Consider the following 16,653-nt stretch of genomic DNA (forward strand, 5'->3'; position numbering starts at 1 on the left):
CCCCGGAATACGACTCCCACGAAGAATCGTTTTTACAACCAAGTACCCATTTTACTGATGAGTTAAACAGAGGCTACAGTTAAGGATTTGTGCTCAGTAAATCCTCCCCAGCCAGGATACAAACCCAGGACAAAGCCCAGGTTTGCGAAACGCCAGGCGAGCGTCTTACCACTATGTCACTGAAACATTGCTACGGATACCTATACAACACACAAAGCAGCCCCCAGCTTCAAAAGTATAATTAATAATTCACCTTGTCAGAGACAGGAAGTTTCTCTCTATACTGTACTGTAAATACTTTAAGCTTGTTTTGGGGGCCTTCCCCACCCATTGTCGAACTACTGACCCTCCCCAGGATGCAAACCACCAATAGATGCCTAAATTCTGGATACCTACTGCAAGGTAACCAGAAGCATTAGGTGAAAAGAAATGTGCCCAATCATTTCTGTTCCACCAAGGAACCCAAGATCTCTGACAAAGTCCAGAATGATGCCAACTGTACTCCGAGACCCCCTACCTACTTACTTGTAATTAAAGGGACATAAGAACAAGGCAGTCAGATGAATCAATGTGTGGAATAGTAATATTAACTAATCAACATACCTGTCTCCACATGTCCAACTCTCCCTGAGGACAGTCCTTTGACACCTCTCCTGACCCACTTAGTAAAGGTTCGTCATCATCTGTGGAAAGTTATAAATATCACCGTTATTACCAACTTTCTGAAATGTAATGAGATTGGGAGACAATAGTAAGATGAAAACAAGACAACTGTTCATTTTCCACATCAAATGCACTATACAGCATCACAAAGAAACAAGCACCACCAAACTCCAGCAAATTATCCACAGCAGCATGCCACTACTTTATAACACTAGACATACAGTGCTCCTTGTTGTGTGTACTGGCAAGATACATCCTCTCCTGCCTATAGTGAGTCATACTACCCCCTGTACATAGTCCAGAAGCTTCGTAGTTTTATTTGGTTACATTCAAGGAAAATAATGAACCCAGAATTTTATGTTATGTTGCAAGTTGGGTGAAGGCAGGTAAGAAGCTCAACCTGAAAGGCAGGATGGCTAACACACCCAGGCTCAGGAAGCATTTCCCATCGAAAGCAAACTGGAAGCGAGGACACTAGGTCTCCAGGGAAGTTGGAATTATGATTGGCTAGCTGCTGGGGACGCGGCCAATGAGAACACGCTGTCATGTGACATGACATCACCACCCGAGTCGTGGACGGGAGAGCCAAGGCGGCGTCACTTTACTCCGGGTGCTCATCAGAGACAAACACACCTTTTGTCTTTCCAGCAAAAAGTAGTCTGGCCTGTGAAGGTGAACGTCAATGCTGGTGGAAATCAAGTTCGAAGGCAGTGGAGACGCTGAGCAACTGCCTGAGAAGAATTTGGGAGTGCCCAGGCTACGAGAAGTGAGACTTCAAGGTGCATTAGTCTACCTGTCAACCAGGAGGGCAGACTAGAAAGACCAATTGAGTGACCTTTAAGTCGCTCCCCAGGTATAAAGAGACCTGAGGCAAGCGGAGGTAGTCCTGATCGACTATATGTCGACCAGGTAAGAACATGTAATATCCCTCGCAACCGGCAGGGAACCTGCCGATTGCGAGAGAACCTGGTCCAAAGTAGTCTCCAGGAAATGTGCCCTGTAATGTGGAAGCCATCGGTAAACCAGTTAACCATTGCATTGGGAGCGAAGAGCTTCAGGGACCCTCTGTCAACCTTACTACTGTGATTCAATGAGGACGATTGGAGATGATCATCCAGGATTAAGAGCCCTTGTGACAATTCTGCCAACCACAACAATCAACTGAGATGGGAGCATCTAGTCTACAGTCCATCTATGGTAGATCAATAACCCACTTACTCCTTGTGCTAGGCTATTCATTGTGTTACTCAACACAAGAGGACAAGACACACACAAGAAAACTTTCTTCTATTTCAAACAAAACCCCAGCTTGATACATTAACATGTGAATGATCGAAAGCAATTCTTTAAATGACAAAATAAATCTATATAAATATAGATGGAGTTTCACCATGGGTTCTGAGAGAATGAGCACCTGAGCTCAGCATTTCACTTCTACTGATTTTTCAGGCATCCCTGTGTACAGGAGTCATAGCAGATGTGTGGAAAAAGGCTAACATAGTTCCAATCTACAAAAGTGGCAGCAGAGAAGACCCCTAAATTATAGGCGTGTAACATTGACAAGTGTAATAGTCAAAATATTGGAAAAAATAAGTAAAACTAAATGGGTAGAACACCTGGCGAAAAACTACATAATATCTGACAGTCAGTATGGTTTTCGATCTGGAAGATCCTGTGTAATGAATTTACTCAGTTTCTATGATCGAGCCAGAGATTTTACAGGAGAGCGATGGTTGGGTTGACTGCATCTATTTGAACCTAAAAAAAAAAAAAAATGCTTTCAACAGAGTTCCACATAAGAAGTTGTTCTGGAAACTGGAACATATTGGAGGAGGGACAGGTAGGCTTCTAACATGAATGAAAAATTTTCTGATAGAAACATGAAGGCAGTAATCAGAGGAAATGTATCGGATTGGAGAAACGTCACAAGTGGAGTACCACAGGGTTCAATTGTTGCACCAGTAATGTTCATTGTCTACATAAATGATCTACCAAATGGAATACAAAATTATATGAACATGTTTGTTGATGATGCTAAGATAATAGGGAAGATAAGTAACTTAAATGATTGTCATGCCCTTCATGATGACCTGGACAAAATAAGTATATGGAGCATCACTAGGCAAATGGCATTTAATGCAAATAAATGCCATGTTATGGAATGTGGAATAGGAGAACAGAGACCCCACACAACCTATAAATTATGTGAATTTTTTTTAAAGAATTCTGATAAAGAAAGAGATCTAAGGGTGGTCCTAGATAGAAAACTATCACAATCACAGGACCACATAAAGAACATTGTGCGAGGGACCTATGCTACACTTTCTAATTTCAGAATTGCTGTTAAATACATGGATGGTGAAATACTAAAGAAATTGTTCATGACTTTTGTTAGACCAAAGCTGAAATATGCAGCAGTTGTATGGTGCCTATATCTTAAATAATTATGAAGAACATTAACAATCTAGAAAAGGTGCAAAGACATGCTACTAAGTGGCTCCCAGAACTGAAGGACAAAAGCTACGAGGAGAGGTTAGAGGCATTAATTATGCCAAACTAGAAGATAAAAGAAAAAGAGGCGATATGATCACTACGTACCAAGTAGTAACAGGAATTGATAAAATTGATAGGGAAGATTCCCTGAGACCTGGAACTTTAAGAACAAGAGGTCATAAATTTAAACTAACTAAACAAAGATGCCGAAGAAATATAAGAAAATTCATGTGTGCAAACAGAAACAGAGTAGTAGACGGTTGGAATAAATTAGGTGAGAAGGTGGTGGACGCCAAAACTATCAGTAATTTCAAAGCATTGTACGAGTGCTGGGAAGATGGAAACGAGCATAGCTCTCATCCTGTAACTAAACTTAGGTAATTATTTAGGTAATTACAGACAGACTTGTTGCTAGGCAAGGAAGTAAATGAGATGTATGCCAAATTTTGTGAAATATACAATGAAGGCACACAAACATTCATACCAAAACAGAGATGCAGGACCAGAAAACAGGATAGTTTCAACAGAAATTGAGAGAGGGCCAAAGAGGAAAAAGACAAGAAAATCGGTTCAATATAGGAAGCCTAACACGTAAACATACCAGTACTACAAGTAAATAAGAAACAATTACACTGCAGTGAGGAGAGAGGCAGGAAGAAACTTTGAGAAAGGTATAGTTGACAAATGTAAAACAGATCCAGGTCTTTTCTATAAATTCATTAAAAGCAAGCTGCATGTAAAGCATATAATCCTGAAATTGAAGAATGGGGTACGGGACTTCTGAGAATAAAAAAAAAGAAAAGTGTGAAATGCTAAATGAACAGTTCCATAGTGTGTTTGTACAAAATGAGGATTTCAGGGAGCTGGACCCAATATCAATTCCAGAGCACACCATAGAATACATAGAGGTATCTCAAGACAAAGGTGGAAAAATTACTCAAGGGACTATGAAGAAATAAAGCAGTTCGACCTGATGGAGTTTTTCCTTGGGCGCTGCGAGAATGTGCAACTGAGCAGAGCAGTAAACTCCGATTAATATTTCATATATCTTTGTGCACAGGAATCTTAGAAGATATATGGAAAAGGGCAAACATATTATTAAATATAAAAATTGTAGTCAAGAAGAACCTCTAAATTATAGACCTGTATTCCATTTACCTAGGCTCTATGAGACTCGAACTGTGGACCCCACACGTATGAGGCTAAAGCTCTATCGACCGAGCTATTGAGTAGTCTAATAAGGAAAGTTTCCAGAAGCAGCATCCTGCTGCCAAACTGGAATTTTATACTTTCTCTGACTACTACTGAAGCTCAGGAGGAAACTTTCCTTATTAAGACTACTCAATAGCTCGGTCGATAGAGCTCCGACCTCACATGCATGGGGTCCACGGTTCGAGTCTCCAAGAGCCCAGGTGAATGGAATGTTTATTTCCACGGAAGTGTGGATGACAATCCACGCTTCCAATCCAGGACATGGATATTCAATTTCTTGTCAAACAGAACACAAAGAGTAACAGTTAATTAAATAAAACTGAGTCCCAGTGCAGTAAAAAGCTCTTACTTCAGAGTACAGCCCTTGCACCACTACTTTTCCTTTTTCTTATATTAGAAATACACAAAAATACAAGTCACAGCTTTGTATCATCTTCTGTAGATGACACAGAAATGACTTCTGTTGAAGATACAGTATTGAAAAACAACAGCCAGATATTAACAAGGTTGTACATGTACTGTATACAGAGGACCATCCGGGCACCATGTCAGCTCCAAATGCATACATTGTGTCAGTATGTTGATGCACATTGTATCCCGCATCAACAAGCGGGATACGTAAAAGAGGTCAAGTATGACATTTGAGAAGAAAATTTAAATAACTAAGAAGGTGGAGAGCAGAGTCCCGCGAAGTGTCATGTGCACTGACATTGGTATTAGCAAAATTACTGTTTTTGATCTTCTTAAGGCTAATCCTATCATTTTTTACTATTTCTCTAGAAGTGAAAGTGTTAAGGCAATACGAAATAGAAAGGTAGTAAGTAAAGCAAAAGTGGAGTGTGTTGATAATTGATAATGCAGTGTGGGAGTGGTACAAACAGAGGCGTGAAGTGACTAAGAAGCCAGTGGCAGGCTGGCTCCTTGTGGAAAAGGCACGTGAATTTCACCAAGTAATGAAAATTACTCAGAAGTGTGAATACAGTGATGGATGGCTTAGAAGCTTTAAAACCTATCATGGCATTAGGTTCATTAGGGTACATGGTGAAAGACAATTTGCTGACACTATTGGTGCTGACGAGTATTCAAGTAAATTTGCGGAGATGGTGTAGGAACAAAATTTATCTCCAGAGCAAATTTATAATGCTGGCGAGACAGGTTTGTACTGGCGTATGTTACCAACAGACACAATGGCTGATAGTGGTGATGACCATCCTTCAGGTGGTTATAAGCAGAACAAACAGAGAATTTCTCTGTTGTGCTGTGCAAATGCAGCTGGCACTAACAAATTGAAATTATTTGTGATTGGAATTAGCAAAAACCCCCCAGGGCTTTAAAGTCAGCTAGGTACCTCCCTGTGATTTATAAGAACCAGTCAAGTGCGTGGATGTCTCGAGTAATATTTGCCGAGTGGTTTAATAAGAACTTTGTACCCGTGGTAAAGGAGCACCTGAAAAGTGTTGGCTTCCCGTAAAACAGCAAAGTTGTGCTGCTGCTAGATCGTAGTGCAATGCATCCACTAGGTGATGAGCTAGTAAATGGCAATATCATTGGAAAATTTTTAACACCCAATACAACTTCCCTGATCCAACCCATGGATCAAGGGATAATTAACAACCTTAAACACCATTACAAGAAGATGCTTGCCATACATCTTAATAATCAGTCAGGAACAATTAAGAACTTTTATAAAGTCTTCACAATAATGTCAGCTATCCGGACTATTGCTAGTGCATGGGACAAGGTAAAGCAAACAACACTAAGGAATGGTTGGAAAAAACTTCGGCCCACATCAAGTCTTTATCCTGAGAAAGATGACAAGGCAGATTTTGGAAGAAAGTTAGAGAGAGGAAAAAAGAAGAAGAGGAAAAGAGAGGAACTCCTAGCCTATGTCAAGAGGATTGAGTCCCCAGAACTGAGAGCAGACCTGGTGACTGAAACAATAGTAGATGACATAGGTAGGTGGATAGATTTTGACAAAGAAGCCCCAATCAAAACGTGACCGATGATGAAATTATAGAATTAGTATGTACAGCAAAAAAGCCAGAAGAGTACAATGAAGATGATGGCGAGCAAAGGAAAGAGGAAGAGGATGAAGAAGCATTTCAGGAAAAATGTAATATGGAAAAAGTTCAGCAACATTTTTAATGCATTCTCGCATTTATGGAAATGAGTAACAGTGAGTTTGAAATTAAGGACATGATGAGCCAGTACAATTTGTATATGAAGATTTTGAAAACAAGACCAAAAGATTAATTTACATTTGAAACAAATGTAAATTAAAGTCTTTTGCAAAGGCTTCCAAGAAAATTCGCATTGCCTCACCTGCACCTGACTAATCACATGTTAACCCAAATGCATCAACATCTGAGGTTACCTTATCACCATTAATCTCCATTTCTGTCAACCCAACACCACCAACATCCACCACCACCTCTTCCATGTAAATAACTATGCTCCATCAACAATAATCATCAACATAACAAGTGGATCAGGATTTCTCTTATTGGTGAGTACAAACAAAATAGTGTCGCATTTATGCAATGAACCTGTCAATTTTGTCCACTAGAATTTTTTCATAATTTCTTGTTTATTTTTTTCACTACATTTCTCATTTATTTTTGTTCCTACAATTTTTGTTTATGAACTTACACGGTAACCAACAGGTCTCATCCCCGAGGGGTTCGAAAACCAAGTGGTCTTCTGTACATAGACACGATAAAGCACCTAAAAAGCATCTGCTGGTATCATCTCAAAGCTCTCTTGCTCTCTTGCTTTTGCAAAGCTTGGAGACCCTGAAAGCTGAGTGGACAGCGCTTCAGATTCGTACTCCTGAGGTTCCGGGTTTGATCCCCAGTGGAGGCGGAAACAAATGGGCAGTTTCTTTCACCCAGATGCTCCTGTTACCTAGCAGTAAATAGGTACCTGGGAGTTAGACAGCTGCTAGGGACTGCTTCCTGGGGGAATATAACAAAAAAAGGAGGCCTGGTCAAGGACAGGGCTGCAAGGACGCTAAGCCCCGAAATCATCTCAAGATAACCTCAAGATAAGAAGATAACCTCTCCAAATGTGCTCTCTAGAAAGGAGGAGAGAGAGAAATATAAAATAATATACAGTATAATGGTACATGGAAAATACTGGAGGACCAGCTCTGCAAACACACAATGTAACGATCCCTATGATTTCCTTGTTATAACTTTTAACAAAGTTGTTACATCTTGTTATAACATTTTTATGATGTATTAGAACGTTGTTACAACGTGCTATAGTGGTTGTTACAATTGTTAGGTGTTAACACTATCGTGCTCCGTTGCCTACCCCCCTGTAGTCACTCATTTTTCTCCGGCTTCTCAGCGAGTGACTATCGCTCGCATCATGAATTAAAATATTTGTAAAAAATTAAATTTTTATCCAATCAACTTCTGGGTGGTTTCCAAATGAGCACCTTTAGATTGCGCACAATTTGATACCAAAATGAAAGACGTAACACGAAAATTGATGTCAGAACACTTGAAAGGCATAAATAATTTTGTGGTGATGAGCGTCCACAAGTTAAAATATTTGTTAAAATTCCATTTATTGTTCTATTATTATGGGACTAGTTTTAAAATATGCGCCTTTATATTGCGAACAATTTGATACCAAAATGAAAGACGTGACACAAAAATTGATGTCAGAACACTGGAAATATATAAATAATTTTATGGTGATGAGCATCCAGAAGTTGAAATATATGTTAAAATTCCATTTATTGTTCTATTATTATGGGACTAGTTTTAACACTATCGTGCGCCGGGCATACGCGCCGCCAACTTAGAGGTCACGCCCCCGGCGTGCGGGCGAGCATGCGGGCAAGCGTGCGGCGACACTGAAATGTGTATACTCGTTTCAGTTTTCTCACCTTAATTCTCGTGCTACGTCATTCGTTTTGGTATCATTGTATTTGCAATAGAATTCCCTACATGTGTATATGCATATAATGTCCAAAAGCCTGGAGTGACTCCTAACAGCAAAGCCTAAAGTCAGCAAAAGTTACCCGTGAGTGCACAAAATCAGTAAAATGTGTTTACTCGTTTCAGTTTTCTCACCTTAATTCTCATGCTACGTCGTTCGTTTTGGTATCATTGTGTTCGCAATTAAATTCCCTGCAGATGTATATGCACATAATGTACAAAAGCCCGGCGTGATTCCCCGCAGGAAAGCCTAAAGTTACCCGTAAACGAGCACCAATTGGCAACCCGCAACCTAATGTGTATACTCATTCAGTTTGATAATATAAATTTTCGTGTTACATCTTTCATTTTGGTATCATATTGTTCGCAATATAAAGGCGCGTATTTTAAAACTATTCCCATAATAATAGAACAATAACTGGAATTTTAACAAATATTTTAATTTTGTATGCTCATCATCACAAAATTATTTATATCTTTCCAGTGTTCTGACATAAATTTTTGTGTTACATCTTTCATTTTGGTATCAAATTGTTCGCAATGTAAAGGCGCGCATTTCTAAACTAGTCCCAAAACAATAGCACAATAAATATAATTTTTATCAAATTTATAATCTTTCAAGTGTTCTGACATCAAGTTTCGTGTTACATCTTTCATTTTGGTATCAAATTGTGTGCACTCTAAGGGTGCTTATTTTGAAACTATCCCGAAGTCGATCAGATAAAAAATGAATTTTATACAAATATTTTTGTATTGGACGCGAGCACTGTCCATGGCTAGGACTCAAGAGAAAAAAGTGGACGTGAGCGTCGTCCACGGCCATCGATACTGTTAAAATACGCACCTTTATTTTGCGAACAATTTGATACCAAAATGAAACACGTAACACGAAAACTTATGTTATCAAACTGAACGAGAATATACATTAGGCTACAGGTGTGCCAATTGGTGCTCGTTCACGAGTAACTTGGCTGACTTTAGGCTTTGCTGTGGGGAGTCACGCCGGGCTTTTAGACCTTATTTGCATTTACCCCTGTAGAGAATTCTATTGCGAACACAATGATACCAAAATGAACAAAGGAGCACGAGAAATAAGGTGAGAAAACTGAAAAGAGTATACACATTTTACCGATTTTGCGCGCACACGGGTAACTTTGCCGACTTTAGGCTTTGCTGTGGGGGAGTCACAGCGGGCTTTTGAACCTTATGTGCATATACCCCAGTAGGGAATTCTATTGCAAACACAATGATACCAAAATGAACAACTTAGCACGAGAATTAAGGTGAGAAAACTGAAAGGAGTATATACATTTCTGTGTCATTGCACGCTCGCCCGCACCACCAGAGCATGACATCAAAGTCTGCAGAGTGTGCACACTGTGTGCAGTGGTGTTAAAACTTGTTTGAATGTTGTAGTAATGTCGTAGTTTTGCTATATGCTTGGTGGGATGTCCCAAATTTTCACAATATAATAACAACATACTAGAGTGAAAGACATGGAAGGAAATACAGAATAGAACTAGTGAAGAAAGAGGTGCCATAGGCTCAATCAGAGAACACTATATGAACATCAGAGGTCCACAATTGTTCAACATCCTCCCAGCGAGTATAAGAAATATTGCTGTAACAAAAGTGAATGTCTTCAAGAGAAAACTGGAAAGTTTTCTTGAAGTGACGGACCAACTGTGCTGTGTGATTGTTGAGACTACTGACTCACTCTACTCAATTTCACTTACATAAATACTTATCGACCCATCTTAGTACTTCTTCAGTGACACATTTCAGTTTCCATATCTCTCTCCACCATAACTTGACATTTGATCTCAATCACTTTTTAGTCTTTTCTTACACACATCAATAAAATGTTCAAATGTTTAAAATTAGTAATAACCTAATTAAAGTATTTATTTCACTTAATGTAAGAATATATTTCCCAATCTTACATCATTCCTAATTAAATGGAATAAAACAAGTATACAAAGCCTAATAGGAAACTAAATATATATGATGACCAAACCACACACCAGAAGAAGAAATAACGAGGTTTCAGTTCGTCCTGGACCATTATCATGTCCTATCAAATATGACCTGATAATGGTCAAGGATGGACCGAAATGTTGTCGTTTCTTCTTCTTTTGGTGTGTGGTTTGGTCATCATATCTTCAGCCACGTTATTGTGACTCATCGTCTGCCCACATCTATACCTTTATGATCACTATATGCTTACCTGTATCTTCATCACATCCTGGTGTTTCGATTGAGGCTATAGATGGGGAACGACCAGTGGAAAGTGAAGAAAGTGTTGAGGAGGTTAGAGAGGAGAGATTTAACGAGAGTGACATTGTGGACGGTCGCCACCGTTCAACCTCCCCTAGGTTGTCAACATTTGTCACAATGTACTGCTGGTCACCTTGGGGTGAATGTTCCACCTGAAAAAATTAATTACCATTATACTATTTCTCACATTCACTAGATGAGGAGGAATCTGCCTGGAGAAGGCAAGAGCCTGGAGAAGATAAAAGCATTATTGAAATATGTTAAAGATATACACAATTACACCCATCCATCTCACTTTAACTTCCACAGTAAATAGCATCATGGAGAATCGACACCACGACACTCCTCCAAGTAATCCACAGGCACATTTTTCCTTTTTTTCAAGATATTAAAAAGCAGCTATTGCCTCTTGGAAAGTGTTACAATGTCCCTTATCATAATCAAACCTTTCCTAAATGTATTTTCATAGATGCATCACAAAATGTTTAATGTATTACCAATATAGATGCACACAAGAGATGAAATGGTTGGCTGGTTATGGTGTTTAGGCCAGAGTCAAGAATATAACTATGAAGGCATTCAACATTTTATGCATAAAGGAGCTATAGTATTAGGATTTCGTACGAGTTAAAGTATGGGTGAACAGTTAATTAATAAAAGCTAAAAATACCTTTGCAACTTTTTCAACGTCCATTTCTTGAACTAATGTGTTTTCTGATGTTTTTCTAAGAAGGATTACCTAGTATTGTATTTTCTTTCTATGCTAGTGCATTTGTGGCATTCAACCAAGTGGTTGCTGACAAGAGAAGGGATTATGTCTCCCTTCTACATGGTTGTAACAAGTCAAGAGAGAAGGTCTTAACTTGTCAAAGAGGTCAAAAACCGTCAGTACTTTCAAAGCGTTATATAACAAAGAGTGCTGGAACGACGGGACACTATGAGCGTAGCTCTCATCCTATAAATACACTTGGGGAATTACATTGGGCTCTTGGCCTACAAGTACCTGTATAGTGGATTCTCAACCAAACTGATTCAATGATACTGGGGTATTCTGATGCTTCTGATTGTCTGCCTTTAATGTCACAATTAATTTGACATTTATTTGAATGTACAGTACTCATGTAGAACATAAATTTGTAAATAGTATTTTGTATACCAAAATTATAAGGATAAATTAACAACATTACCTTACACTAGATTGATGAAGGAAAAGAACCTTGGAGACAGAATCCATTATTCACTGAAAGTTGCACAACAGGTGGGAGCAGCCTTAAAAAAAAACTAGCGTTGAATGTAATGAAACGACATTTTCTGGGCGAGACCCGGAGGCTCCCCGGAGCTATACCAGGCTGATGTGTATATATTAGACCGTGGCAACAGTCAATCGAAGGAGTTCTAAGCCTACCGGGGAGCAGAGCCAGAACCTGACCCCTCAAGAGAGGCACGAGGAGCAATGGCCTAAAGACACCCCCGTGTAATTGGAAGCAGTCTTTGTCTGCCATCTACCAGGTCAGGCACCCAGAAAAGTAGGAATTTCAAAACAAATTACTGCTGGCCAAAAAATTGCAAACCGAAAGCCGAAAAGCAAACAGAACTCCCCATTCAAAAACCGGGAACAAACATGACGTCATCACAACCACCGCGCATCTGTCTGTGCAGCCCCCCTCCCCGGGAGGGGGAGGGGGGATCCCAGACCTCCATGCCGGCAACTCTTCCCAGTTCAGAGGCTGAGTATCAAAAACGTGAAAAAACGCCGACCGGAGAGAGGGAGGGATACCAGGAAACCTCCGCATTTCACCCAGAAAATGGCGTTTCATTACATTCAACAAAGGTTTTCTGTGGAGAGCTTCTTCGGCTCCCCGGAGCTACCTAACCAAAGATAAGGAAAAAGGGACTCACCCGGGAGGCGGTCATCACTCGCTCCTCAACTCAAAGTCGAGACAACTGGTCGTAACCTGCGACCCAAGACTATACACGCCTTAGAAGAACATTAAGAAGGAATGTTGACCAGACCACACACTAGAAGGTGAAGGGACGACGACATTTCGGTCCGTCCTGGACCATTCTCAAGTTGATTGACAATCGACTTGAGAATCACCTTCACCTTCTAGTGTGTGGTCTGGTCAACATACTTTAGCCACGTTATTGTGACTCATCGCCTGCATTAAGAAGGAACGTGCAGCCAGGACCCTGAACAACCTCCAAAAGCCCTGTGCCCGAAGATAGGCCAGGCCATATTACCAAAACAGCAGCCGAACGCTGAACTTACAAAAGGCGTGGGCATGGGGATAGACCGCAGGCTGACAGGACCGAAAATCCTGGGGACAACTTAGGAGAAGGGAAACTGGGTCAACCCAAAGCGCGTCCTCTACCACAGAGGCTGTAGCGCGCGAATAATGGCGAAGAGCCACAGATAAAACATGATGCACCCCTGGCCGAACCAACCAAGCATCAACAATCCAAGGACCCCTTCGGAAAGCAGCAGACTCATTCTTCGCCAAAAAAGAAGGCTGCAAACGAATGAAACGACCACCAGGACCGAAAGAGCAGAAACGCCTGCGCCAGGGAAGAGCATGAAACTCCCCGACCTGAACCCCAGAGGCCAATGCCAACAAGAAAAGAGCCTTAGAAAAACAGTCCTGAACCGAGAGGGCCACCACAAACCGAGGAGGAGAGAGAAAAGAGAGCACCCGGTCCAATGACCAGGACGGCTCAGGCAGCGCATGAGCAGGCCGGAGGTGATACAACGCCCGAGAAAGCTTGCGGAACAGAGCAGAAGTGACATCCACCCCGAATGCAAGCTGCAGCGGCTCCATCAGTGCCGCATGAAACGAGGTGACAGTAATTGGCACATGATGACGGCCCTGAAACAACCAAGAGAGAAAAGACAAAATAACCCGATCAGACAACCTACGAAGAAACAAAAAATGCTGAAAGGACCGCCAGGAATTTCATACTGCTGTCTAGACGCAGGTGGGACACCATCAACGAAGCCACCTGATCACCAAACAAGTGGTGATACATCCGTGTCAAAAAGACCAGACGCGAAGAGTGGAGAAGATCGAACCAGCCACGTACAGGACCGGAATGATCTGCTGAAAGAGACGGAGCCGCGGGAAGACCCTCGGGTTCGGACAGCGGGCAAGAAGCGCCTGAAACCAAGGCTGGCCCGGCCACCAAGGAGCCAACATGACTCCTCTCCCCTGGTAGGTCTCCAACCGAGCCAGGATCTGGAGCAACAACCGGACCGGAGGGAAGAGGTACAGGTAACTCCATCTCGATCAGTCCGGCCGAAAGGCATCGACCCCGATGGCCTCGCAGTCTGGGAAGGGCACCACATACACTGGAAGACGCCTCGACAACGCTGATGCAAAGAGGTCTACCCCTGGGCGCCCGTATGTCCGGCAGAGCCAACTGAACGAGTCGGCGTCGACCATCCATTCCGTGGAAAGGGGAATGAACCGAGACAGGCCATCCGCCAGAACGCTTGACACCCATTGAACATGAACCGCCAGGAGAGCCAAACCCCGAAAGCTCAGCAGACGAGTCACCCGAAACGACCAGCCCCAAAGAACCAAGGGCCGCATCGAAACCCCCGCGGTTCAGGCAATGAACCACCTGGGAGCAGTCCGAATGGAGTCGGATCGTTGCTCCTCGAGAGACTCGAATCCTCTGAAGCGAATGCCACACTGCAGCAAACTCCTGCGCCATGCTGTGAGCTTGACGGAAAGACGGACCCCACCGACCCTGGCTGGCCTGATGACCACTTGTCACAAAACCCCAGCCGAGAGACGAGGCATCCCGAACACATCGAGCAAGGGCTCAGGGAGGCACCATGGCACAGAACCCCGAAAAACCAGCAGAGGAAGCCAGCGACGCAAGGCTCCCGGGATTCGAACCCATAGAGCATGAGACCGGCGGAAGGGACGACCCCGAAGAAACCAGAACATCCGCCAAAGCCAGATCCGACCCGATGGGTAAACCAGCATGGCGAAGTTCAGGCTTCCACACAGCCACTTGAACAACCGACGTGCGACCCGGGTACTCTCCAAAAACAGCCTGAGGTGGGATTGCAGCCGCAACAGCGTCGCAGAAGGGAAAGACAAGGAAGCGGTCCGAGAGTCCCACACAAGACCCAGCCAAGTCCAAACCTGAGAGGGAACCAAATGGGACTTCCTCCAGTTCACCAAAAACCTGAACCCAGCGAGCTGGAAAAGAACCACATCACTGGCTGGGAGTCCACACCAGCCAGTCATCGATGTAAGCCAGAACCCGAACCCCTAACAGGTCACCATGACCCGGGTAAGGCGTGTGAACATTTGAGGTGCCAGATTCAAGCCGAAAGGAAGGCAACGAAGCGGTAAGCTTGTTGTCCCATGACAAAACCGAGCCAGTCCCTGAACCCTGGATGAATCGAGATGTGCCAATATGCATACCAGAGGTCCAGAAACTCCATCCAGGCATCTGGCGCCAAAAGCAGCTGGACCTGAGACAGAGTGGTCATCCGAAAGGAGGAGCAAAAGACCCAGTGATTCAGACTAGACAAGTCCAGTATGAATTGCAGATCCGCACAGTCCCGTTTCGGAACTGAAAACAGGCGGGAAATCCACCTGAGGGGCGTTGTCGTTTTGACCACACCCAAGTGAACCCACTCCTGGATGACCTGACAAGAGCACAGGAGAAGTGGCCTACCCTGCCAGCCCCGATCCCCCCGAAGGAAGAGGAGCGACCCAACGCCACCGCAGGCCGGAGGAAACGACCCGAAATGCCCACAAATCGTGGGACCAGGCGAGAACAAACAGTGTGAACCTCCCCCCTATTGCCACGTCAATGGGGCAACCTGCGAAAGGGCCGACGACCCCTACGAGAGCCCAACCGACGCTGAGAGCAATCGCTACACCGACCAGACGCCGATGGCTCCAGAGAAGGTGCCGGCCTCAAATCTGGCACTACTGGCTTACGACGACCGAAGGAACCCTGAGACCAGGCACGACCCTTCGAGGCAGGACCTCCAAGGCCCCTGCCCCCGGAGAACCTACTAGTCCGATAAAGGCCGTCAACTAAACGAAACCGCCTGCAGAAAAAGCCCCACCGCAGACTGACGATTGGCAGTATTGGGCACTGTCAGCACGGTGCGATCGGCAGTACTTACGGGACACCTAGGGAAGGTAGCCCTGGATGCATGCAGCCCCAGTACTCTTGTGTTACTTCTGGCTCACACACTACCAAAACAGAGCAACAACACCGCACTGCAGCACTGCACAAAGAGTGGAGCCAGAGCGATCGACCGTTCACCATCACAACAGCCTTTGAACTGGGAAGAGTTGCCAGTGTGGAGGTCTGGGACCCCCCCATCCCCCTCCCGGGGAAAGGGGGGGGGTGCGCAGACGGATGCGCAGCAGTTGTGGTAATGTCATGTTTGCTCCTGGTTTTTGATTGGGGAGTTCTGTTTGCTTTTTCGGCTTTCGGTTTGCAATTTTTTGCCAGCAGTAGTTTGTTTTGAAATTCCTACCTTTCTGGGTGCCTGACCTGGTAGATGGCAGACAAAGACTTTTTCCAATTACACGGGGGTGTCTTTAGGCCATTGCTCCTTGTACCTCTCTTGAGGGGGCCAGGTTCTGGCTCTGGTCCCCGGTAGGCCTAGAACTCCTTCGATTGACTGTTTCCACGGTCTAATATATACACATCAGCCTGATATAGCACCGGAGAGCCTCCGGGTCTCACCCAGAAAATGGTGTTTCATTACATTCAACGCTGGGTTTTTTACCCACAGAGTTATAAGCCCATGGAAGCCATGGGTTTATAATTCCTACCCACGGAAGCCATAAATGCTGAACTTTAAAATTCAGCTCCCACCACCTTGGGCTAGATGGTAGATTGACAATCTGCCTTATAAGAGAGAGAGATGCTTGTGAAGTGTTTAACTCAGTAATTTAAACTCTTGAATGTAGATTGGGATTGAAAACACATAGAAATAGCAGTACTGTATTTTAAATGATGAAATACAGTTTGGAACTCTTGTTTAACACCTGAATTCAGAATCCCCGCCAGTGTTGGA

At 43.3% G+C, this 16,653-nt stretch overlaps 1 protein-coding gene across 1 annotated transcript in view; it reads right to left on the reverse strand.

Moving 5' to 3' along the window:
• LOC123748888 (rab GTPase-activating protein 1) overlaps nt 1–16,653 on the reverse strand; it is a 172,783-nt gene that overhangs the window by 67,093 nt on the left and 89,037 nt on the right. Inside the window, 2 exon segments of the mRNA XM_045731242.2 lie at nt 604–683; nt 10,546–10,747. Coding sequence (XP_045587198.2) covers nt 604–683; nt 10,546–10,747 — 282 coding nt within the window.

Source organism: Procambarus clarkii, chromosome 1 (assembly GCF_040958095.1).
Source record: "Procambarus clarkii isolate CNS0578487 chromosome 1, FALCON_Pclarkii_2.0, whole genome shotgun sequence".
In the NCBI taxonomy this organism is placed as follows: Eukaryota; Metazoa; Arthropoda; class Malacostraca; order Decapoda; family Cambaridae; genus Procambarus; species Procambarus clarkii.